Source organism: Ahaetulla prasina, chromosome 2 (genome assembly GCF_028640845.1).
Source record: "Ahaetulla prasina isolate Xishuangbanna chromosome 2, ASM2864084v1, whole genome shotgun sequence".
Classification (NCBI taxonomy): Eukaryota; Metazoa; Chordata; class Lepidosauria; order Squamata; family Colubridae; genus Ahaetulla; species Ahaetulla prasina.
The window spans coordinates 12,532,196-12,556,107 of record NC_080540.1 but is presented as its reverse complement, the minus strand read 5'-3'; the positions used below and the strand labels follow the sequence as shown (position 1 = coordinate 12,556,107).

Here is a 23,912-nt window from a genome sequence, read left to right as displayed (position 1 = left end):
ATACTGTATTCCAACCACTGTGCCACCATGATTCCTTTAAATCGAGGGTGTCAAACTGGATTTCCTTTGAGGGCCGGATCAGCATTGTAGTTTTCCTCCGCTGGCGGGGGGGGGGGGGGGGGAGGACGACGCGTGCAACCCCGTCCACCCCATTTTTGCCTTGAATGGCCTCTTACAGCACTTTACCAGCCAAAACGGGCTGCGGGATGGGGGGGAGGCAGCCCTCCCATGCCTCATTTTTTACCCTCCATGGGCCTCCTGCAACACTCTGCCGGCCAAAACCAAGCCACACGGAGGCCTTGTGAGGCCCGTTTTTGGCTGGCAGAGTGCTACTGGAGGCCTGTGAGGCCGAAAACGAGCCATTTTGGCCAGCAGAGGCACCGCAGGCCGGATTTAAGCACCTTGAGCCTTGAGTTTGAGTGGGCCTTGAGTTTGATACCCCTGCTTTAAATGGTCACTAAGCGACTGATTGTAAGTCAAGGACCACCTATATGCTACATTCTCTACAGCAGGGCTGCCAAACTGGGCCGGATGCGTCACTCGCAGGCCACGCCCACCCCAGCTCTACAAAGGCAAAAAAAACATTCCGATAGGTCACGATACGTCACGTGACGCGATCCGAGTTTGAGACCCGTGCTGTACAGGGATGGCAGTGGGCGAGTCTCTGGCAGCAAAAACAACAAGCAGTCTTTTGGCATCTTAAAAACTAACAAATTTATTATGGCATAAGCTGGCTGTGCCGTCTAGTAAATATTGGGTATTGTATACAGTGCTAGAAAAAAAAAGCAGGTTTAACAGAGCTTTGTAAACAAGAATAAGGTGCAGAAAATAGCACCGTTTTTTTTTCTCTCTCAAGTAACGTAACAGAAGAACGATTGTATAGGAGTAAATGGAAGTACTGAGGTAACCTTGTCAACGTTGGAGAAGGCTTGGTGATCTGTTGTGTTGACAAGAGGAACAATGCAGCAGCTCAAGTGTTCTGTGAAGACCAACCTTCTTCAGTGTGGTGCCCTCCGGCTGAGAATTCTGGGAGTTGTGGTCCCAACACCATGGGGAGGGAGCACCAAATTGGGGAAGGGTGCTTCGGACTATTATCGGCTACTGCTATTGGAGTCTGCCCCCCCAGGAGACTCTTCCTCATTTCCAGGCTGGCTTCTCAACGAGGGGGGAGTCTTCTCTGACTCCATGGGGATGGGCGGTGAAGGTGCTGGTACAGGACTCGCGCACACGGAGGTCTCACGTGTCCCATGGGCGGGAGTGGAAGTGGGGAGGGAAGGCTGGGGAGCCGAGACGCGGGCGTTTAGCGAATCGGCAATGTTCTCCAACAGAGTCGTCTGCCTCTCTAGGGCCACTGTGTAGCTCTCCATGCACCTCTGGAAGGCGGCGTCCGAATCACGCATGGCGGCGGCCATGGTTTGGCTCGAGACTCGGATGCTTTTCGCGATGTGCTTGGCGCACCACACGGCGACCTTGCGATCGTCAACCCGCCTCTGCGACTCCTTGCTGTCGAGCTCGTAAAGAGCCTCGCGGATGTTCTCGCCAGTTTCTCGGGTGGCGTTAATTAGCTCCTTTGCCAGCTGGACTCTCTCAATTTTTCTCTTGTTCCTGAACCGGGCGGTTCTCTGCGCGCTGGTCAGTGGAGCATCGTCCCCCAGGCCTCTCGCAGGTGGAACGCGGTCGATTGGCGGCCCGACACCCTCAAAGCTGGCATTCAGGTCCTTCCGTCCAAGGTTGCCCAAAGGAGCACAGATGATGTCGGAGTTCTCAAGAACTTCCCCCTCCTGCTCCTGAATGAGACTTTCAGCTGAGGAAGAGGAAAGAGAAGAGACCATCAGGAGTCAAAAAGGAGGCCCACGTGAATGCAAGGCATCCTTTAGCCCAGGGGTCTCCAACCTTGGGAACTTTAGGACTTGTGGACTTCAACTCCCAGAATTCTTCAGCCAGCACATGCTGGCTGAGGAATTCTGGGAGTTGAAGTCCACAAGTCCTAAAGTTCCCAAGGTTGGAGACCCCTGCAGCTTAGCTCGACAGCAGCAATAACAATGGCCCTTATACAGGTAGTCCTCAACTTACGGCCATAATTGATCCCAACATTTCTGTTGTTAAGTGAGACATTTTTAAAGTGAATTTTGCCCCATTTTACGACCTTTCTTGCCTTGGTTGTTAAGTGAATCACAGCCGTTGATAAGTTAGTAACCTGGTTGTTAAGTGAATCTGGCTTCTCCGTTGACTTTGCTTGTCAGAAGGTCGCAAAAGGGATCCCGTGACCCTGGGACACAGCAACGGTTGTAAGTATGAACCGGTCGCCAAAACATCTGAATTCTGATCACATGATCGTGGGGATGATGGAAAGGTCGTGATGGTGAAAAAGGGTCATTAAGTCTCTTTTCGTAGTGCCATTATAACTTTGAATGGTCACTAAACGAACTGTTATAAGTTGAGGATTACCTGCATACCGCTTCACAGTTCTTTACAGCCCTCTCTAAGCAGTTTTACAGAGTCAGCCTGTTGCCCCCAATAATCTGGGTCCTCATTTTACCAACCTCGGAAGGATGGAAGGCTGAGTCAACCTTGAGCCAGTCAGGATCGAACTCCTGGCTTTTGGGCAATGAGTTAGCCTGCAGTGTTGCATTCTGACCACTGCCGCCATCCACGGCTCTTAAAAAGAAACAGAAGTGAGAGAGCTCAGTAACTGGCACACATTTATCGCCGTCCTGCGATCACATGAGTGCATTTTATGATAGTTTTGCCAAAACTGGCATTTAGCAATTAGCACTAGCACTTAAGACTTATATACCGTTTCACAGTGGTATACAGCAGCTGTCACCAACTGGTGGCCCATGGATCACCGGTGGTCCGTGAGAACATTTTGGTAGTCCACAGAAAAATTATTTGCATTTTTTATATTGAACTAAATACTATTTATCTTTTTAAAAAATCATATTAGTGGTCTGCGGGATTTACAATTACGAATTTAGTGGTCCCTGAGGTCCGAAAGGTTGGTGACCCCTGATATACAGCTTCTCTAAGTGGTTTAGAGTCAGCACATTTCCCCCAACAATCTGGATCCTCATTGTCGTGTCCCACTCCTCCGCTGACGGCCGGGTCGGGGAAGTCCGTATCAGGCGTGCCTCTGCAGCTCTGCCAAAGCCCTAGCAAAGTTCTCAAGGCAGGCAGGAGACCAGGAAGTGACTTCAGCAATCCAAGGTAGACTTTGCCTGACTCAGAGAATGCCAGAAAGCAGATCCTTTATATAGGCCATGGGGTGTGGCTCCATGACTCAGCACTTATCCAGGCCTGCCCCTCCCTTCCTTTTGCTGACGTCGCCTATCAATTCTCCTGAAGCGAGGATCTCTCCAGGCTCTAGCTGTTGGTGATTCACATTCCTCAGGCTCACATGCTGTGGGGGAGGGGGAGGGGTCTAGTTGCTCCGTTTGCCTGGGCATGGAGCCAGGGCTGGGGCCTGGAGGCATGCCAGGACATTCCTCAGCATTCGGCAGGAGATAAGAGGGACCCGGCTGCGGGGAAAGCGAGCGAGACACAACACTCATTTTACCAACCTTGGAAGGCTGAGTCAACCTTGAGCCAGTGAGGATCGAACTGCTGGCAGCGGGCAGAATTAGCCTACAATACAGCATTCAAACCACTGCGCCACCACAGTTTTGCACAAAGAGCAATGTGTGCAATGCTTGGAATTCTTCGGCTCTTCAACCAAAAAAGATGGCTAAACATCCAGTTAACAATATGAATGATATAGCCCCCATTGGAGTCTGAATCTGCAGGGGAAGATGAGCTGGAACAAGAGCCGACAGAGATTGAGAGGGTGGCTCCATTGGCTTTGGAGGAAACTGGGGAAGGGCAGAGTCAGTCCGGGCAGGGCTTTCCAGGATTAGAAAGGCCTGCAGATGGGGAGAGGTGGGGGGGCATGTAGCAGGAGAGACAGAGCTCAGGCGAAGGGCAGGGACCACCCGTTCCTGATCCTAGAGCACAAAGAAAAGAGAGAAGGCAAGAACAACACAGACTGGGCTGGCTACGAGGAGCGAGAGTGCCCTGCCCCTCTTTAACAAGGCATACTTGGGGACTAAGATGTAAGGAGGTGCCGGTGGGAGGGGCATTTGTGGGGAGCAAGCATTGAATCTGTGGAGCCTTGTGTGCCCTTGCTGCCGCCTGGAGATTACTGTTCTCTGTCTTGTGGGGCTTGCCCGGTTTGCCTGCTTCGCTGAACTTCTTGCTCTGGTTACTGTTTGGCTAACCTGGCTTACTGGACTACTCGCAGCCAGAGGCTGCTGAAGCTGCGTGTGAGAGCTTTGCTCCAGGACTTGTAGTAAACATGAGGATGTTTGGGGGCAAAGTTGGAGCAATAAAGGGGAATTAGACCTGTTCTTTGGCTGTGTTGTTTCCGTATCATGCCCTAGGTCATCACAATGAATCTGGGTTGGAAAAGCTGGAATGGAAGCCATGTTTGCACTAGAGCAGGGTCCCCATCCCCCCCAGTCTGTGGACCGGCACTGGGCTGCGGCGTGACAGAAACCGGGCCGCGCAAACAAGAAAAGCTTCATCCGCAGGATGCAGGCAGCATGCGAAACCACACCCCCTGCAATCCGCAGAACAACCTCTCTCCACGGAACCAGTCCCTGATGCCCAAAAGGTAAGGGGCCGCTGCACTAGAGGATGAGACACCAGGGTACAACTAGCTACCAGGAATTCTAATCCTGCCTTAGACACTTTGGGGCCACTTCTTTTCTCTCAGCCCTAGGAAGAAGGTGACAATGGCAAACCACTTATGAAATTGTTGCCAAGAGAGCGGAAGAGATTTGTGTAGGCAGTTACATAGGCAGAAAAGAGCTGTGGTGGCGCAGTGGTTCGAATGCAGTATTGCAGGCTAACTCTGCCCACCGCCAGCAGTTCGATCTTGACCGGTTCAAAGTTGATTCAGCCTTCCATCCTTCTGAGGTCGGTAAAATGGGGGCAATATGCTGACTCTATAAACCGCTGAGAGAGGGCTGAAAAAGCACTGTGAAGCGGTATATAAGTCTAAATGCTATTGCTATTGCTATTGCCAAGACTAATTAGACAAAGACTATTTCAAAGGCCTTCAAAACAAAGAAACAACCATCACCGCCCAGCCTTACAGAATGGGAGCAATCTTAGGAACTTTAGCTTTGCATCTAGAATTCCCCTGAAACTTCTGGGAGTAAACAACAAGACACAAATTTTCCCGCCTTCGGAAGGAAAAAACTCACATGTTAAAATTTAAAATGCAATCCTTAATGAGGCACAGATTTTTTACAGCTGGAAAAAAACAGAAAAAAAGATTGATAAGCCCCGTGGAAAATAATTACAGACTCTAAAAGCCAAATCCGGTGTTATCTAGTGCTTATGAGAGTACTCACTTCAGAGAATACAGGTAGTTTTCAACTTACAACCTCAACCGAGCACAAAATTTATGTTGCTAGTTAGGTGAGAAATTGGTCGAGTGAGTTTTGCCCCAATTTACGACTTTTCTTGCCACGTTTGTTAACTGAATCACCAGATTGTTAAATTAGTAGCACGGTTCTTAAGTGACTCTCGTTGCCCCATGGACTTTGCTTGTCAGAAGGTCGCAAGAGGGGATCACGTGACTCTGGGACACCGCAACTGTCATAAATGTGAGTCAGTTGCCAAATGACAGAATACAAACCACGCGGCCAAGGGGATGCCGCAATGGTCGTTAAGTGTGAAAAATGATCATAAGTCACTCTTTTCCCCCCCGTGCTTTTGTAACTTTGAACGGTCACTAAACAAACTGTCGTAGGACAACCTGTGCATGCCTGGAAGAGACAGGTTAAGGCAGAACACAATAATCCCAGCATTGATGGCCAAGTTCAAGTGTTCTTACCTGTAGATAAAGCCCTGGATAATGGATGTTCGTGTTTTGGTCTTTCCGGCTCATGGTTGCTCTCTTCCACCCCGCCAAAGGAGGAGAATCGGTCTCCGAAACATTGTAGCAAATCCACAGGCAAGTCGTCAACCCCTTCGGTCTCGTCATACGGTTCTTCCGAATACTCTGAAAGCGCGTCTGGGTCCAGACGGGTGCCGGTGGCCTCTGGAGGGTCGCTATCATCCACAATTTCTCTTTCGAACTTGGCATCGAACTCTAACTCGGGATCGTGAGCTGCGTCCTCCTCGTCCTGCTCCTGCTTGACCTCCTCACACATGGAGGAGGTGACCGTGATGCCGTTCTCGTCGATCACCCGCACCTCCATGGGGAGGTGGCTTCCTTGGAGCACGGAGCACATCGAGTTGGGCGGGTCTTCTCCCTCCGGCGACTGCTCCTCAATTTTGGGAGTGACCACTGCCAGTTGGTTGGCGGTAGGCCAGGGAGAGGAATGTCCCCGGTGCTTTTGCATAGCCAAGCTCCGGTTGGGTTGCAAAAGAGGCCGGTGGCAGTGAGTGGGAGACACCGTCCCAGCCTGGAGAAGGCGAGGTTGCTTTTGAGGGGGCTGCTGCAGGTGGGATTTGCTTTGGCTGGCTGTCCCGGAGGACCTCAGTCCCGGCGGACTAATTAAAGATGGCCTCGCAAGTAAAGACGCCTGCCCAGATGTTCCTGGAGCCGGCGAGGAAGCTTGCCTGGACCACTGGCCCTTATCGCCACTGTTCGAAGAGTTCTTGGCATCTCTCCGGCTGAGGAGGATGGTGGCTAGCTTGTCGTAGAATGGCATGGTTCGCACTTCGCCAGCGCCGGGGCATTTGTTGTGAGTGGTGACCTCCTTAAATTTCTTCTTCAGCGCGTTCATCTTCTCACGGCACTGGCGAGCTGAGCGGTTGAAACCCCGCAAACCCATTTCGTTGGAGAGCCAGTTGAAAACCACCTCGTTGTGATAGGTGTTTTGGAGTTCGTTCTGGACTTCCGGGCTGATCCAGAGGTCGACAAAAAGACCGATCTCTTCTTTGCTCCAAAACTTGGCCCTTTGTCTCTGGGACTCCTGAGTGTCTTTTGCAACGGCAGGGTAATTCGGCAACAGGGGCGTCCGGCCTGCCACAGGAACACAAATGCAGATGTTGTTGTTGTTGTTATTATTATTATTATTGTAAAGCTTCAGAAGCATTAAGAACGCACCCAACCCATTTTTTTAGTTTGGATGCCAACTCACATTTAATCAAAAGCTCTTTTGTTACAATGAGATTTTCCGTCATATAAATGATATGATTTATAAACGATGTAAATGACAGACATTTGGAGTTAATGGACATTTGGATTTAATGAATAACATCCCCACCACCACCCAGTCTGTTAAATCAATATTTTGCTGTATATGAAATACTTTGGGGTAAATTGTCTAGGGCAAAGTTGGTTTTTCTTTTTTGTATCACGTTTAAAAGCTACCTTTCCTCCAAGGCACTTCAAGGTAACATCCAGAACCCCAATTTTATGTTCCCCAAAAAGTCCATACGTCAGTGTTTCTCAATTTTAGCTATATTAAGATGTATGGACTTCAATTCCCAGAATTCCACAGCCAGCATGCTACCTAGGGCAATGGTCTCCAACCAGTGGTCCATGAGAAAATTTTGGTGGTCCATAGAAAAATTATTTGTATTTTTATATTGCACTAAATACTATTTATCTTTTAAAAAAATTCATATTAGTGGTCCGCGGGATTTAAAATTATGAATTTGGTGGTCCCTGAGGTCCGAAAGGTTGGTGACCCCTGACCTAGGGAGTTGTGAGAGTTGAAGTCCACACATCTTAACATTGCTAAAATTGAGAACCATTGCTTTACACTGTGAGAAAATTTTCTAATTTGTCTCCCAGGAAACTGATGGATGAATGAGGCTCAAAAACCCAGGAAAGAAACTCTACTGACAAGCAAAATGAGAAGTTCTGAAAACTCCCTACAGGTGGAACTTGTCCCGTGAAGTATTTTGTTTCTTCTCAACAGATGGCAGCACTAGGCTGACCTTGTTTGAACTCAGAAGCTGAGCAGGATCTGACCTGGTTAGTATATGGATGGAAGACCTTCAAAAAAATCCAGAACTATAGAGTAGTCTAGAAAATTGGGGTTGGGGAGACAGTGTTGAGGAAACAAGACAAGAGGAGACAAGTCTAGGGACTTGCCACAAATTGGACATGATTTGAAGGAAATTTCAAGCTCAGATTAAGCCAATATAATAGGAATATAAATATAAATATATAAATATAATATAAATATAAAGTCGCATCAATTCATAACTGATGCCAGTCAAGATTCAGAAGCCAATTCCAAAACTTGATTGAACAAACGATTCGAATTGAACAGAACATATAAATTACAAAAAAACTGTTACAGAAGATCCTGTCCTCTATCAGCAGTAGAGGAACCCAGTGCAAAGTCACATAGGGTCATCTTAAAAGCTTAGGAAGGCTTGTGTGGAAAGAGAAAGCCGAAAATGAAGAAAATAGACCCTGCAGATAAGTCGTCCTTTGGAGTAAAGACTTAAATGTGTCAGGGATTCTGATCTAGAGTTAAAGGAAGCCATGGTCCTCCAGAATGTGGAGGCTCTCTTATCATTCCTGACGAGCATTCTGGTAGAAACCAGAATGTTCTAAGACAGTTTCTCAGCAACATTAAGATTGATGGACTTCAGCTCACAGCATTCTCCAGCCAACGTGCTGGCTAAAAGAATTCTGGGAGTTGAAGTTCACCATCATAATATTGGAGTGGTGCTGTGGCTCAGTAGTTAAGACTCTGGGCTTTGTCAATCGGAAAGCCAGCAGTCTAGGTTCAAGACCCGAGCGCCACAGACGGGGTGAGCTCCCGTCCTCGCCCCAGCTCCTGCCAACCTAACTGTTCGAAAGCATGCAAATGTGAGTAGATAAATAGGTACCATTTCGGTGGGAAGATAACAGCGCTCTGTGATGTCATGCTGGCCACATGGCCACGGAAACATCTTCTGACAGTCCTGGCTGAAAGACCTTGAAACGGAGATGAGCACTGACCCCTATAGTCGGCAACGACTAGCGGAGTAAAATCTGCAGGGGACTCTTAATATTGCCACGGTTGAGAAACACCACACTAAGAGGAGTTGATCATTATCTTAATAGTGCCCTATTTGTACTCCTAGGAGTACAGCACCATACCCCGCAGGGAATGCTATACCCAGCTTTCGGTGCCAATCACATTGTCCAGACTATCCCCTAAGATTATGCACACAGATAGGGAGGTACAGGTAGCCCTCGACTTACAACAGTTCATTTAGTGACCGTTCAAAGTTATAACGGCACTGAAAAATGTTAACTTATGACCGTTTTTCACAGTTTCGATCTTTGCGGCTTCCCCCAGGATCGTGTGATCAAAATTCAGATGCTTGGCAATTCTAGATTCATATTTATGACCAAGGGTCATGCGATCCCCTTTCTGCGACCTTCTCACAATGGGGAAGCCAGATTCACTTAACAACCGAGTTACTAACTCATCAACTGCAGCGATTCACTTAACAACGGTGGCACAGTAAAGTGGGGCAAAACTCACTTCACACAAGTTTCACTAAACAGCAGAAATTTGGGGGCTCCACTGTGGTCGTAAGTCGAGGACTACCTGTATAAAATAGTGGGTGGCAGCACAGGGCGATTCTCATGCCAGGAGAGAACCAGCGAAAGGCCCTTCTTGTATGGGGCGACCATGGATTCTTACCCAGCGCCATGACATTCTGATAGCTGTCCTGCATGGCTTCTTTCGAGAGGGGTCTTTGCGCCCGATCAACAAAGCTGACTTTGCTTCTGAGAAACATATGACCGCATCATGGGATGACACAAAACCCTGGAAATTAGGAGCAGGATAAGGGGAGAGGAGGGGGGGAGGGAGGGAAGGAATAAGAACAATTCAAGATCTAACTCAATGCAAGATGGATGATGGTCGGAACCACCATCAATGTTATTTCTATTTCATCTTTATTTATTTATTGTATTTAGGAACTGCCTATCTAGCTCACACAGAAAATGTATTACCGTATTTCTCAGAAAATAAGCCCTCCACGAAAATGTTTAAACGCATGTGCAGCCGTACCCCGCCATTTCCTTTGGTTAGGGTTAGGGCACAGGTCTGCAAACTTGGCTCTTTTAAGACTTGTGGACTTCAATTCCCAAATTTGCAGACCCCTCCCTGGGTTAGGGAGACAGAGCTGGAAGTCAGGTTAAGACGGCTAGAGGAACCCCATCTTGCTCCACACGCCCCAAAATAAGACCTCCCCGAAAATAAGGACAAGCGCTTATTTCGGGGTTCAAAAAAATATAAGACAGGGTCTTATTTTCGGGGAAACATTGTATTAATATAATTGCTTCTTAGTCCTATCTTATTCATTTTCCTCCAGGGTGGATTTGATTTAAATCACGATTTAAATCACTAGTAAAAAGGCTTGATTTAAATCAACTCGATTTAAATCATAATTTTTAAAGAGCAGCTTTCATCTCTGTCCCGCAGCGGCTCCTCCTCTGACCCGCTGTTGACTCACCGACAATCCCAATACTGCAGAATATACAGCCTCATGCTATGTAACTAAGCTCCATTCCATGCTGAATAAACTAAATTATTAATGTATCTTAAATAGAAAACTATTTTTAGAAAGTATTTTATTAAAATAAATTTGACAAAAATTAAAAAAAAATCCGATTTAAAATTTAAAAATCCAGGTTTTTTAATTTAAAAAGAAATCATCGATTTTTATCCACCCTCTTTTCCTCTGATGTTAATTTTTTTTTAAAAAAATGTCACTACAAATCTCCATACAACACTGCTCCAAAACTATCAACTAGAAATACAAGCAAAACCATTTTGAATTTCCAGCTTTCATTATTTAAGATGTATAAAGAGTTGAAAGATTCTTTTCACCAATGAATTAATCAGCTGACATTTATTTATCTGGAAGTATCAGTTTTAAATTGGCCACACAGCAAATTAAAGGTGCATATAATATGAGATGTGAAATTGGGCTGTAAAAGAATTGACCTACGAATTCTGCCACCAATGAACAAACAAATAAATGCTTCTCACTTCCAGAAAACTACAGTAGGATAAACACTAAGAGAAGCCAAGTCTAGTTTATATCCTATCTTTTTTTCCCCAAAAGCGTGAAACATCATCCAACTCATCACAGTAGGTCAGGACTTCTTACAGGGTTCTTCGAGAGCATTGCTCCTTTAAACACTTCCTGGACTGACCATGTGACCTTGCAACATTGTGTGGTCATACAGACATTCCAGGAAGTGCCACAAAGCAACAGCTTCTGCTGTGAGCATGAAGGTCTTTCTGCTATCAATAGAAAGAATGTGTCAAGAGCTTTGGCTATAGTCCAGGAGTCTGCAAACTTGGCTCTTTTAAGAGTTGTGGACTTCAACTCCCAGAGTTCCTCAGCCAGCTTTGCTGGGAGTTGAAGGCAACAAGTCTGAAAAGAACCAAGTTTGCAGACCCCTGGGTACCATCTATAACCATGTTCCTTAGCTTGGTAACTTTTAAGATGTGTGACCTTCAACTCCCAGAATTCCCCAAATAGCCATGCTGGCTGAGGAATTCTGGGAGTCAAACATTGGTCTACACACAAGTAATGCCTTCACTGCATTCAGTTTTGGTTGCCACGATGTAAAAAAGATGTGTGGACTCTAGAAAGAGTGCAGAGAAGAGGAACAAAGATGTTTTGGGGACTGGAGGCTAAAACATATGAAGAACGGTTGCAGGAACTGGCTATGTCTAGTTTGATGAAAAGAAGGACTAGGGGAGACATGATAGCAGTGTTCCAATATCTCAGGGGTTGCCACAAAGAAGAGGGAGTCAAGCTATTCTCCAAAGCACCTGAGCAGAGGTGAGTTTCAGCAGGTTCTGACCAGTTCTGGAGAACTGGTAGCAGAAATTTTGAGTAGTTTGAAGAACCAGTAGTAAAAATTCTGACTGACCCAACCCCATCTATTCTCTGCCTCCCAATTCCCAGCTGATTGAGAGGAAATGGGGATTTTGCAGTTACCTCCCCCTGGAGTGGGGTGGGAATGGAGATTTTACAGTATCCTTCCCCTGCCACGCCCACCAAGCCATACCACACCCACCAAGCCACACCCACAGAACCAGTAGTAAAAAAATTTGAAACCCACCACTGCATCTGAGGGTAGAACAAGAAGCAATGGGTGGAAACTAATCAAGGAGAGAAGAAACTTAGGAGAAATTTCCTGACAATTAGAACAATTAATCAGTGGAACAACTTGCCTCCGGAAGTTGTGAATTCTCCAACACTGGAAGTTTTTAAGAAGAGATTGGATAACCATTTGTCTGAAGTGGTGTAGGGTTTTCTGCTTAAGCAGGGGCCCAGACTAGAAGACCTCCAAGGTCAAGGCCTCTGTGGCTCAGATTGGTAAAACAGTCTGTTATTAACACAGCTGCCTGCAATTACTGCAGGTTCCAGTCCCACCAGGCCCAAGGTTGACTCAGCCTTCCATCCTTTATAAGGTAGGTAAAATGAGGACCCAGATTGTTGGGGGCAATAAGTTGACTTTGTATATAAATATACAAATAGGATGAAGACTATTGCTAACATAGTGTAAGCCGCCCTGAGTCTTCGGAGAAGGGCGGGATATAAATGCAAATAAAAACAAATAAATAAATAAAAATTCCAACTCTGCTATTCTATTCTATTCTATTCTATTCTACCCACTGCACACACAAAAGTTACATTTGGATAAAATTCAAATATAAATCCAGCCGAGTATGAATCTGTCTTAGAAAAGAGATGGGAAAATGAACTGGCTTTAGCCCCACTCCACACGTTCCTTGCAGAGGTAATTTTTTTTCTCCATTTTACCTCATTAACACAGGAGCCGAAGAAACAATAGAAGGTGTGACATTTCCCTAAAATCAGTGGGGATTTAATCCTAGGAACATTCAACTTCAATCAGTTTGAACAATGTTTTATAGGGTGTTCCAAAGCAGGCAAAGATCTAGTCCAGGAGTTTTAAGGGACGAAATAGATGCCTTAAGCACCATGTGACCCATTCTGCCCCTTAAGGATCTCACATTTGCATAAACGGGAGGGGGAAGACAACCCAATTGGACCGTCTTGGTGGGAACACCTGAAGGTCACTACAGATAAAGGGTTGGGATTTTTTGTGCATCACTGTTTTATAAAATTATCAACTCTACACTCAAAATCTGCAAACATTTAAGCAATCAAGCCACACTAAATGTTATTTTAATGCAAGCTTACTTAGAAATTTTCCCTTTTGAGGGACACAGTGATTGAAGTGCTGATATGGAAGTAGGCCCACAGCAGGATTTAGGTCCAAGGAGTCACCTTCAGGAATAGGCTGCGCGGATCCTGTAAACCTGCTGATATCCCTAAAATTAAAAGAAGTGAACAAAAAGTTAGGGTTGTTTACCTGAACTCACTAGAATTCTGCACACAAAAAGACCCTTGTTTTTCCCAGCATATAAAGACACTTCTAATTTTCTCTCTCCTTCACCCTTAGCAAGCCATAGTCCTTCTGTCTATGGAGATTCTCAGTCATCCAGGTCATGGTTGTCCCAAAGGTGCTTTTTCAAGAGGCAACTGGACTGTCTTTATTTTTCCTTGAAAACGTTTCGCTTCAGTTCTGAACCGAAGAAGCTTCTTGGATGAGAAGCGAAATGTCTTCAAGGAAAAACAAAGAAAGTCCAGTTGCCTCTTGAAAAAGCACCCTTTGGGACATAGTCTCTTTGGTCTCCTTTTCTCCACACACCTTTGTATATTTCTGCACTACTTCTCCTACCGTGCCCATCTCCGATTTATTTAGATTTTGTAATCTCATGTTTATTACTTTATAAGTAACTCAAGCAGACAGATATGCCTAATACGCCTTCCTCCTCTTATTTTCCCCTCAACAACAATCCTGTGAGGTAGATTTGGTGGAGGGAATGGGACTGCCCCAAAATCACCCAGCCAGCTTTCATGGGTAAGGTGGGACCACAACTCACCATCTCCTGGTGATTGGCCCAAAGTCACCCAGCTGGGTTTTCATTTCTAAGGAAATGTCCGATCATTTGGCCATCCCTAGAAATCTAGAACCACAAATATTTATTATTCACGTTTGGATTTCTTCTTTGTTTGCATTCTGCAGAAATAAATGGAAGAGCTCCAATTTCTCTCAAGCGTCAGCAGACAAAGAAAATGTAGCCGTTGATCTACTGGCTCAAGTTTGATTAAAATCAACAAGACTTTGGAAGCAGGCAAAAGGAGCACAATGCTCTGTTCATTTCTCTCCCAAGTAAAAAACTAATTGAGTGTCAGAAAAAAAGAAGTCAGCCCCAGCCTATTTAAAAATGTAAAATCTTGCATGAGGAACACTGGAACTCCAGAGTCTATTGGCTCTTGTTTTAAGCCAGGGGTGTCAAACTCAAGGCCCGCGGTCCAGATCTGGCCCATGGGGTGCTTAGATCTGGCCCGTGGGGCTGCCCTGGAAACAGTGAAGGACTGGGCCGCGGTGCCTCTGCCAGTGAAAACAGAGCGTGGGAGGGCTGCATGTTTTCGCCAGCAGAGGGTTGCAGGGGGCCATCCCAGCCGAAAACGGAGCTCGGGAGCCTGTTTTCGCTGGCAGAGGGAACAGGCGCCCCCCCCCCCCCACAGACACAAGTGATGTCAAGCTGGCCACTCTCACCCTGGCCACACCACGTCCCCATCCCCCCCCCAGGTCAAACACAACCCTGATGCGGCCCTCAATGAAATCGAGTTTGGCACCCCTGGCCTAAGCAGTTTCTTCAGATGGGGACCGAGTTTCCATAGCATGCCAAGCTATATTGTGTGAAGCCACCCATTATTCTCTGTGAACCGTGGTCCATGACTTCGCATTCCATGTCAACCAGTCTACCATGGCCTGTTCCACAAACTAGAGCTTACAAGGGTAGAATAGTAATATAACTAATATAATAATATAATATAATATTGACCATCAATTGTGTTGTAAATGTTGTACCTTGATGAACGTATCTTTTCTTTTATGTACACTGAGAGCATATGCACCAAGACAAATTCCTTGTGTGTCCAATCACACTTGGCCAATAAAAAAATTCTATTCTATTCTATTCTATTCTATTCTATTCTATTCTATTCTATTCTATTCTAATATAATAAAATATAATATAATATATAATATAATAATATAATATAATATAATATAACATAACATAACGTAACAACAGAGTTGGAAGGGACCTTGGAGGCCTTCTAGTCCAACCCCCTGCCCAGGCAGGAAACCCTACACCATCTCAGTCAGATGGTTATCCAACATTTTCTTTAAAATTTCCAGTGTTGGAATGTGTAAGAGTGTTCTCTTCCCTTCCAAATATCACTCTCTTCCACTTCTAGATGCAAAGCCATTACCAGATTTCTGGCCTTTTTCTTTTTCCCACGATGTGGGAAAAATCTGGAAACAAGCAGGGGGACCATCCCATAGCTGTGGCTGATGGAAGCTGTGGTCCAATACATATGGAGAGCACCAGGTTGGGGGGGCAGTAGTTTTTTTTTTAAAAAAGGAACTGTCCAGGCAGGGAATGATAATCCATGTTCAACCAGTCCTTTGAAATCACAGCTTGTAATATTCAGGGGGTTCTTGAGAAAGGACCAAAAAGACATATCAGCCCCTTGACCTATGAGACCGTTTCATATACCATCTCCAAAATTATTTATTTATTTATTTATTTTATTAAATTTTTATACCACCTTTCTCCCGAAGGACTCAGGGCGGTGTACAGCCAGAATAAAATACAGAATATATACAATTAAAAGAAATTAAAATAAATTATTACTAAATGGCCGGTAATTTAAAAGATTTTAAAAATTTAAAATATTACTAAAACCCCAATTTAAAATCCACTATTTATGCCAGTCCTGCTTGAATGAATAAATATGTTTTTAGCTCACGACGAAAGGTCCAAAGATCAGGCACTTGACGTAAGCTGGGGGGAGTTCGTTCCAGAGCGTCGGTGCTGCCACAGAGAAGGCCCTACTCCTGATAAGTTGACAGGAGAGTAGATTTGTGTTTCTGAACCTTGCCGACTTTAAAATGTGTGGACTTCAATGCCCAGAATTCCCAGCATGCTGGCAGAGGAACTCTGGGAGTTGAAGTCCACCCATCATAAAGTCATCAAGGTGGTGATATATAGGCCTTGTCTAAGTCCTTTGCATGGCAGCCATGAGGTAAACTATACTGAGCTAAGCATCTCAGGTAAACCAAATGGGCCTGCTAAGACACTTCTCAAAATCCCATACAATATATTTTCGTCAATTAAACTACACACATAGTTATTTCAGTAGAAAACCATCTGTGTAGCACAGGGCTGAGCTTTGGAGAAAGCAGTGCTGAACCTGGTTGTTTGTTTGAAGACATTTCATTACTCAACTGGGCAGCATCATCAGTGCAACTGAGTGTGGGGTTTACTCCCCATTTATACACAGGTAGTCCTCGATTTACGACCACAACTGAGCCCCAAATTTCTGTTACTAAAGGAGGCATTTGTTAGGCGGGTTTTACTTCTCTTTATGACTTTCCTTGCCGCAGCTGCTAAGCGAATCACTGACGTTGGTAAGTTAGTAACCAATTCAGTTGTTAAGTGAATCTGAGTTCCCCACTGACTTTGCTTGTCAAAAGATGGCAAAGAGGGATATTACATGACCCTGCGATGATGTAACCGTCATAAATATGAGTCAGTTGCCAAGTGTCTGAATTTTGATCACGTGACCATGGGGATACTAAAATGGTCGTAAGTGTGAAAAGGGGTTATACGTCACTTTTTTCAGTGCTGCTGTAACTTTGAGCGGCCATTAAATGAACTGTTGTAAGGGGAGGACTTATCTGCATACAGTAGCTTGCTCTGCCAATACAGGCAGGCCTTGACTTACATAACATAATAACAGAGTTGGAAGGGACCTTGGAGGTCTTCTAGTCCAACCCCCTGCCGAGGCAGGAAACCGGACACCATTTCAGACAAATGGCTATCCAACGTTTTCTTAAAAATTTCCAGTGTTGGAGCATTCACAACTTCTGGAGGCAAGTCGTTCCACTTATTAATTGTTCTAACTGTCAGGAAATTTCTCCTTAGTTCTAAGTTGCTTCTCTCCTTGATTAGTTTCCACCCATTGCTTCTACAGAGGAATTATTGAGTCTGTCATTTGCACCTCTATAACTGTCTGGTTCGGTTCTGCAACCCAACAAGAAAAACAGACTTCAGAGGATAATTAGAACTGCAGAAAAAATAATTGCTACCAACTTGCCTTCCATTGAGGACCTGTATACTGCATGAATCAAGAAGAGGGCCGTGAAAATATTTGCAGATCCCTCGCATCCTGGACATAAACTGTTTCAACTCCTACCCTCAAAACGACGCTATAGAGCACTGCACACCAGAACAACTAGACACAAGGACAGTTTTTTCCCGAAGGCCATCACTCTGCTAAACAAATAATTCCCTCAACACTGTCAGACTATTTACTGAATCTGCACTACTATTAATCGTTTCATAGTTCCCATCGCCAATCTCTTTCCACTTATGACTGTATGACTATAACTTGTTGCTGGCAATCCTTATGATTTATATTGATATATTGATCATCAATTGTGTTGTAAATGTTGTACCTTGATGAACGTATCTTTTCTTTTATGTACACTGAGAGCATATGCACCAAGACAAATTCCTTGTGTGTCCAATCACACTTGGCCAATAAAATTCTATTCTTCTTCTTCTTCTTCTTCTTGTTCTACCCTCAAGTGCTTTGGAGAATAGCTTGACTCCCTCTTCTTTGTGGCAACCCCTGAGATATTGGAACACTGCTATCATGTCTCCCCCAGTCCTTCTTTTCATTAAATTAGACATACCGAGTTCCTGCAACCGTTCTTCATATGTTTTAGCCTCCAGTCCCCTAATCATCTTTGTTGCTCTTCTCTGCACTCTTTCTAGAGTCTCAACATCTTTTTTATATTGTGGCGACCAAACGGAACTATGGACTTCATGGTCCTAGGTTATAATGGTAGCACACTGGGTCACTTTATGTAATTTTAATACATTTTAATTGTAAGGTAATTTTATGTCCTTTTTTGTGGCAGTTGCTAAGCGAACCAATGGTGTGTTACGGGCCAGTTTTGCCCAAAACCTCATAAAATGTGGTCACATGATCATAGGATGTTGCAAACAGCCGAAAATGCCGGCCACTTGCTAAGCACCTGAAATGTGGTTGCATCACCTTGTGAGGATGGAGATTGGAACGTCAGTACAGATCTGCACGTACCCCTGGGAAGCTCCATCGTAGCTTCAAATAGTTACTAAGCAATTGGTCGTAAGTTGAAAACCTTCTATATTAATGGAGGTGTGGTTTTCTCCATGGTGGTTCCTTGATTAGGAACCTTTTTTTTTTAATTTCTTCTCCAGTTTTCTGTTTCAAGCAGAGAACACTAGCCAACGAACTACCAAGGAGAAAACACCACGTCCCCTCAAACACAGGCAGGGCAAGCTACTGTATATAAACAAGGAGGAAATCCCACACTCGCTAGCACTGGTCAGAGAAAATAAGGACTCCACATGCAAGCTTTTTCCACCAGCCAACACAAGCAGGACATAAGTAGAAATCAATGTGCATCCATAAGGCGCTTGTTTCAACAACTCAAGAGAAAAAAAATAGCCATTTCAATCTTGTAGGGCTTCCCACTGGAAAACTCCAGACTCCCCCCCCCCCTCTTGCTGTCTCGCTAGGACCCCATCCCCTTATTTAGAGCAGGATCACTTTATCTGGGCTTTGAAGTGGGGTGGGCTTCATTCAGAAACAGAAGGTCTTTTGCAGCTCCTATAGAAGGAACATCCACTAAGCATCTAGGGCTATTAACTAGCAATTTCCCTTACAAAGGAATGGGTGTGAATACTATACCGATCAGTGAATACCCAAAGAAAGGTATCTCTTATGCTAGCACCCCATGACTTTGGAATTTCACACGCAGGGTGATGTGGTAAGCTCCCTATGGGCGATTAGAAGAATCCCTCAAGCCTTTCTTAGATTCACAGGATTGTGACATGGCAAAAGATGGTTAAGGATCAATGCTGCAATTTAATGTGGAGTGGTTATGTAGCTCCATACTTTTAATAGTTCCTAAGTGTATTGGTAATTATAAGTCACCCTGTAAACATAGAAAGCAATTTATTTCCTGATTACACCCAGCTGACCTTGCCTGGGCTCAGAACTAAGTAGGGCTAGGCCCGCTACTATTGGTGTACATGGACCTGGGGGAATTTCACAGCTATAGACTAGGTGGGATTTCTAAATGTACTTTCCCCTATAGCAAGAGGCAGCTGTGAAAAAATGAAAGATGGAACAGAACTGTATCTTTGCTCATTCTTCCCCAGTGTCAACATCATCTCTTGACAAAAATAGATGGATTTATCCACTGAGTGTAAAATAACTAATCTAATCTACCCAACCCCAGCACCAGGGACCAGTTTCAGGGATTTTTTCCACCGATGGAAAGAAAGAAGGGGTTCTGGTTTCACTCGATTGCCTAGCCTGTTCCTAACAGGATATGGCCCAGTACTAGCCCATGCCCCACGGGTTAAAGGTAAAGGTTCCCCTCGCACATATGTGCTAGTTGTTCCCGACTCTGGGGGGCAGTGCTCATCTTCATTTCAAAGCTGAAGAGCCAGCGCTGTCTAAAGACATCTCCATGGTTGTGTGGCCGGCATGACTAAACGCCAAAGGTGCACGGAACGCTGTTACCTTCCTACCAAAGGTGGTCCCTATTTTTCTACTTGCACTTTTTACGTGCTTTCGAAAGTAACGGGAGCTCACCCCGTTATGCAGCACTAGGGATTTGAACTACTGAACTGCCGACCTTTTGATCGACAAGCTCAGCATCTTAGCCACTGAGCCACCACATCCCCTGATGGGTTAGGGACCCCTGATCTAATCAATCAACTATCAGGAAAGGGAGGCTGGGAGTTGTAGTCTAATTGTATTTGGAATAAGTGAAGCTGAGGAAGGCTTTTTTAAACAGTCATGCGAAATACAGGTAATCATCAATTTACAATCATTCGTTTAGTGACCACTCAAAGTTACAACAACAGTAAAACAGTGACTTATGATAGTTTTTCACACTTACGATTGAGGCCATGGTCATGTGATCAAAATTCAGACACTTGGCCATTAGGTCATATTTATGACGGTTGCCATGTCCCTATGACCTTCTGACATGCAAAGTCAATGGGGAAGCCAGATTGGCTTAACAACCTTGTTACTAATTGAACAACTGCAGAGATTCCTTTAACCACTGTGGTAACAAAAGTTGTAAAAGGAGGCAAAAGCTCCTCTGTGGCTCAGACTGGTAAGACAGTCTGTTATTAACAGCAGCTGCTTGCAATTACTGCAGGTTCAAGCCCCACCAGGCCCAAGGTTGACTCAGCCTTCCATCCTTTATAAGGTAGGTAAAATGAGGACCCAGATTGTTGGGGGCTATAAAGTTGACTTTGTATATAATATACAAATGGATGAAGACTATTGCTTAACACAGTGTAAGCCGCCCTGAGTCTTCAGAGAAGGGCGGGATATAAATTCAAATTTTTTAAAAAAAACAGAAATTTTGGGTTCAATTGTGGTCGTAAATCAAGGACTATCTGCAATCCAGTTTACAGTTACAAGCAAGAGCACAGTCCAAATGTGATGCTCTGATATATTTTGGAGACATCACCACCATTTAGTGACATTGTCACTAGTATCACACATAAGCAGTGTGTCGAAACCGGGGTTCACCTCCACGTGTGGCTCTTCTACCACACATCCATCTTTCTGTACACAGTATATTATCTATGATCTCAGCGCACACACCTTTTGAATTAGTGCCCTACGCTGTTTATGAAAGGGCCTACCACTCTGTGTGAACAAAAACATAGCAGCACTGGCTGGAAAACCATGGTGGTAAGAAATCCCCCTCAGCTCAGTATTGCTTGCTTGTAAAACAGACTGCAGCCAACTAAAGCCCATTGAATTCAGTGGAAAAGCCTTGACTTTAGACAGAAATCCTAACAACCGTGAAAGAATGCAGTTGCTCCCTGCTAAAATCCATCCAGTCTTGATGATAACCCACCCCATGCAGGAAAAAGTTGCCTTTGAACTTTATTTTGGTTTAAAAGCATTTCCGCGCCTGTTACCTATACTAGGTAAATACCTTTCCAATGATCACAAATTGCACCATTCCAGGGAAAATCAATACTCAGCACAGGGTCAAGTTAACCAGGGAGCAGAGCAATAGCGAAACTGAACCTGCTGGCTTCCAGAGATTGTCTTAAAAGACAGCAGAGCAGGGTGCTTTTAGGTAGCCATTGTTGGAACAGGCTGCCAAAGGTACACCACACTATTAGGCGGGTTTACACACTGAATGAAGTCCCGTGAATTATTATTTTTTTCTTATTCTTTTCCTGCAAAGAGACTCACTGCCATGCAAGTGCAAGTGCAAAATAATATAAAATAAAATAAAATAAAATGGGGGGGGGAGCACTCTAGTAAAATTATCCCTTGTGGAGTTGCTTTTTTTTTATTATTGCATGATTCCATGCTGTGTAAAGTCAGGTAAGATACCCAACCCAAGAAATAAATAAAAAAAGCAAAAGACCTCTTCCGGATCAGACAAAGGCCTACCTTATGCAGCATCCTGTTTGCCAATGTAGCCAACCAGATGCCTTTTAGAAGAGAGGAAAAAAAAAAAGAGAAGCTTTTTCCACCACCCCAACACGCTTGCAAAACCTCTCTATCTCCGACTCGGGTTCCCCGGACAACCGATCCTCACGGCAGCTTTTCTTCTATTCTTTAAAAATCATTTATTTCATCCAAGCACGCCTTAGCTATCCTCTCCCAAGGAGCAGCCGGTGTGGGTGGCCCAGCCGAGAGAGAGACGACAAAGGAGGCGACCTTCCTTCTCCTCTTCCACCCCACCACCACCACCATCAACATCACCACCACGGGAAAAGTTTCTCTTCCGAGAGGAAAGTTGGGACCGCCGATTACTCAAAGGAGGATCTCTCTTTCTCCACCCCACCCCCCCACACCCGCCTCCCTCTCTCCTGGCGGGCAAGAACCCGGGTTCCAGCGATCGTCTGCATGCAACTCCGGAGCAAAGACACACCAAAGCACAGCTGGGCTTTCCCCCCCCCTCTCTCTTTCTTTTTGCAAGGAGGGATGGTGGGGGGGAGGAAGAAGAAGAAGAAGAAGAAGAAGAAGAGAGGAGAGTCGGGAGTCTAATAATCGGACTCCAGCTCCCATCATCCCCAGCCAGAGCCGGCCTCCGCCGCCCCCCCACCTCCCGGGAACGATGGGAGCTGGAGTCCGGCCCTTCCGGAAGACCCGGCGTTGGGAGAAAGCTGGACAAAGAAAAACACCCTTACGAAGCGTCGCGGGAGGGAAAAGCCGGTGGCGGCTACGGAATCCAGAGCTGCTCCGTGCGGGCGGGCAGGAGGGCGGGGGGAAGCTGGTCTCAGCGCCTGCCCGTCTCCTCCCTCGGTCGGGAAGCTGCCGCCTCGGACTCCCCCCTGTCCTCCTCCTCCTCTTCCTCCAAATCCAGCCGGGGCCGGAGCGCGAGCCTCTGCTCCCCCCCGCCCTCTGCCTCCGCCTTTCGCCCGCCAAGTCCGCCGCCGGGTCTCCCGCTCGCGGCACAAGGGAGCAAAGGCCTCAAAGTGCAACTCGCGAGAAGGTTGAGGACTCTTCTTCCTGCTCCTCCCCCCCCACCCCCCACCCCGCCCGACGCGGGCCAATAGGAGCGGAGGAGAGGCGCCTCGCTGATTGGCCGGGCGATGAATGGGGCACGCAGGGGAGCGGGAAGTGTAGTTTTTCTGGGTCAGGGGAAGGAAAAAGACTACAGCTCCCTAAAGACCTCGGGGTCGAATGTGAAAAGGCGCGAATTTACGTCTTCCCCCCCCTCCCTCCCCACCCACCCCCAGTTTTATTTTTTTATTATATTTTTTAATTTTTTTTTTCCTATGATGGGGGATCATAGAAAGAAAAAGAAAGAATCGGATGTTTCTCTGCCTTCTAAGCGATTTGTCCTCCGGAGTATGTTATTTTAACATTTGGGCATTTAAATTAGTTTTTTAAGGGATGTTTTTAATTATTGTGTGTATTTGTATTTTATCTGCCTGTTCACCGCCCTGAGTCCTTCGGGAGAAGGGCGGTATACAAATTAAAATATTATTATTATTATTATTATTATTATTATTATTATTATTATTATTATTATTATTATTATTATTATTATCGGTTGCGATTCCCAAACTCTCCCATCTGTCTGGATCTGCCCTTGGGGAGGGAGGGGGAATTGCAGTGCCCGCACATCTGGAGGGCGCCCGGTTGGGGAAAAAGTTCCAACTGGGGAAATTTATTTATTTTATTTTATTTATTTGTCAATCATATATAAGATATATAAGCGATGGGTCGGACACGACTTCGCAACTAGCAACAACAACAACGTAAAATGACAGGTTAAAAGTATAAAGATAATCTGGATACATGAAAAGAGTAAGAGTAAAAAGGAATATTAAGGACAGGCACGCAGGTGCACTTACGGTGGAATTTATTTATTTTTTAAATTTATTTTATTTAATTTGTCCAGCGTATATAAGATAACGGATAAAAGTATAAACGTGATTATGAATACATGAAATGGATGCGGATTAAAAAGGGACATTAGGACATTGGCGGGCGGAGAAAGGAGGAAAAGTTTGGGACTTTTAACTTTAAGGAGCCTCGGGAGCCCTGTCCTTAATTGCCACGTTTTCGAGTCTCAAGAATTGTTCGATAAAGTTTTCCCCCCCCCAAATTCCAAATTAGGGAGGGAAGGGGAGACAATGGGTTAAAAAAAAACCACACACACTTCGACCTGTGGGTTTTAAGACGGGTTGCGGGGATAGATCGCAAATGTGGAC

The 23,912-nt window shown here is 45.3% G+C and overlaps 1 protein-coding gene across 2 annotated transcripts; it reads right to left on the bottom strand.

Moving 5' to 3' along the window:
- Positions 1-444: 444 nt before the first annotated feature.
- On the bottom strand, positions 445-22,683 carry LOC131192475 (uncharacterized). 2 transcript variants are annotated; one of them, XM_058171651.1, is made up of 7 exons: positions 22,380-22,683; positions 13,201-13,331; positions 9,651-9,776; positions 5,879-7,015; positions 5,244-5,292; positions 2,544-2,658; positions 1,579-1,804 (listed from the first exon to the last, which is right to left on the bottom strand). In XM_058171651.1, exons 3-7 carry the CDS (start codon positions 9,745-9,747, stop codon positions 1,712-1,714), a joined length of 1,491 nt encoding a protein of 496 aa, XP_058027634.1. In that variant the 5' UTR covers positions 9,748-9,776; positions 13,201-13,331; positions 22,380-22,683; the 3' UTR covers positions 1,579-1,711. The 2 variants fall into 2 exon arrangements, with proteins under 2 accessions (XP_058027633.1, XP_058027634.1); XM_058171650.1 differs by lacking the exons at positions 2,544-2,658; positions 5,244-5,292 and having other exon boundaries at positions 445-1,804.
- Positions 22,684-23,912: the final 1,229 nt, after the last annotated feature.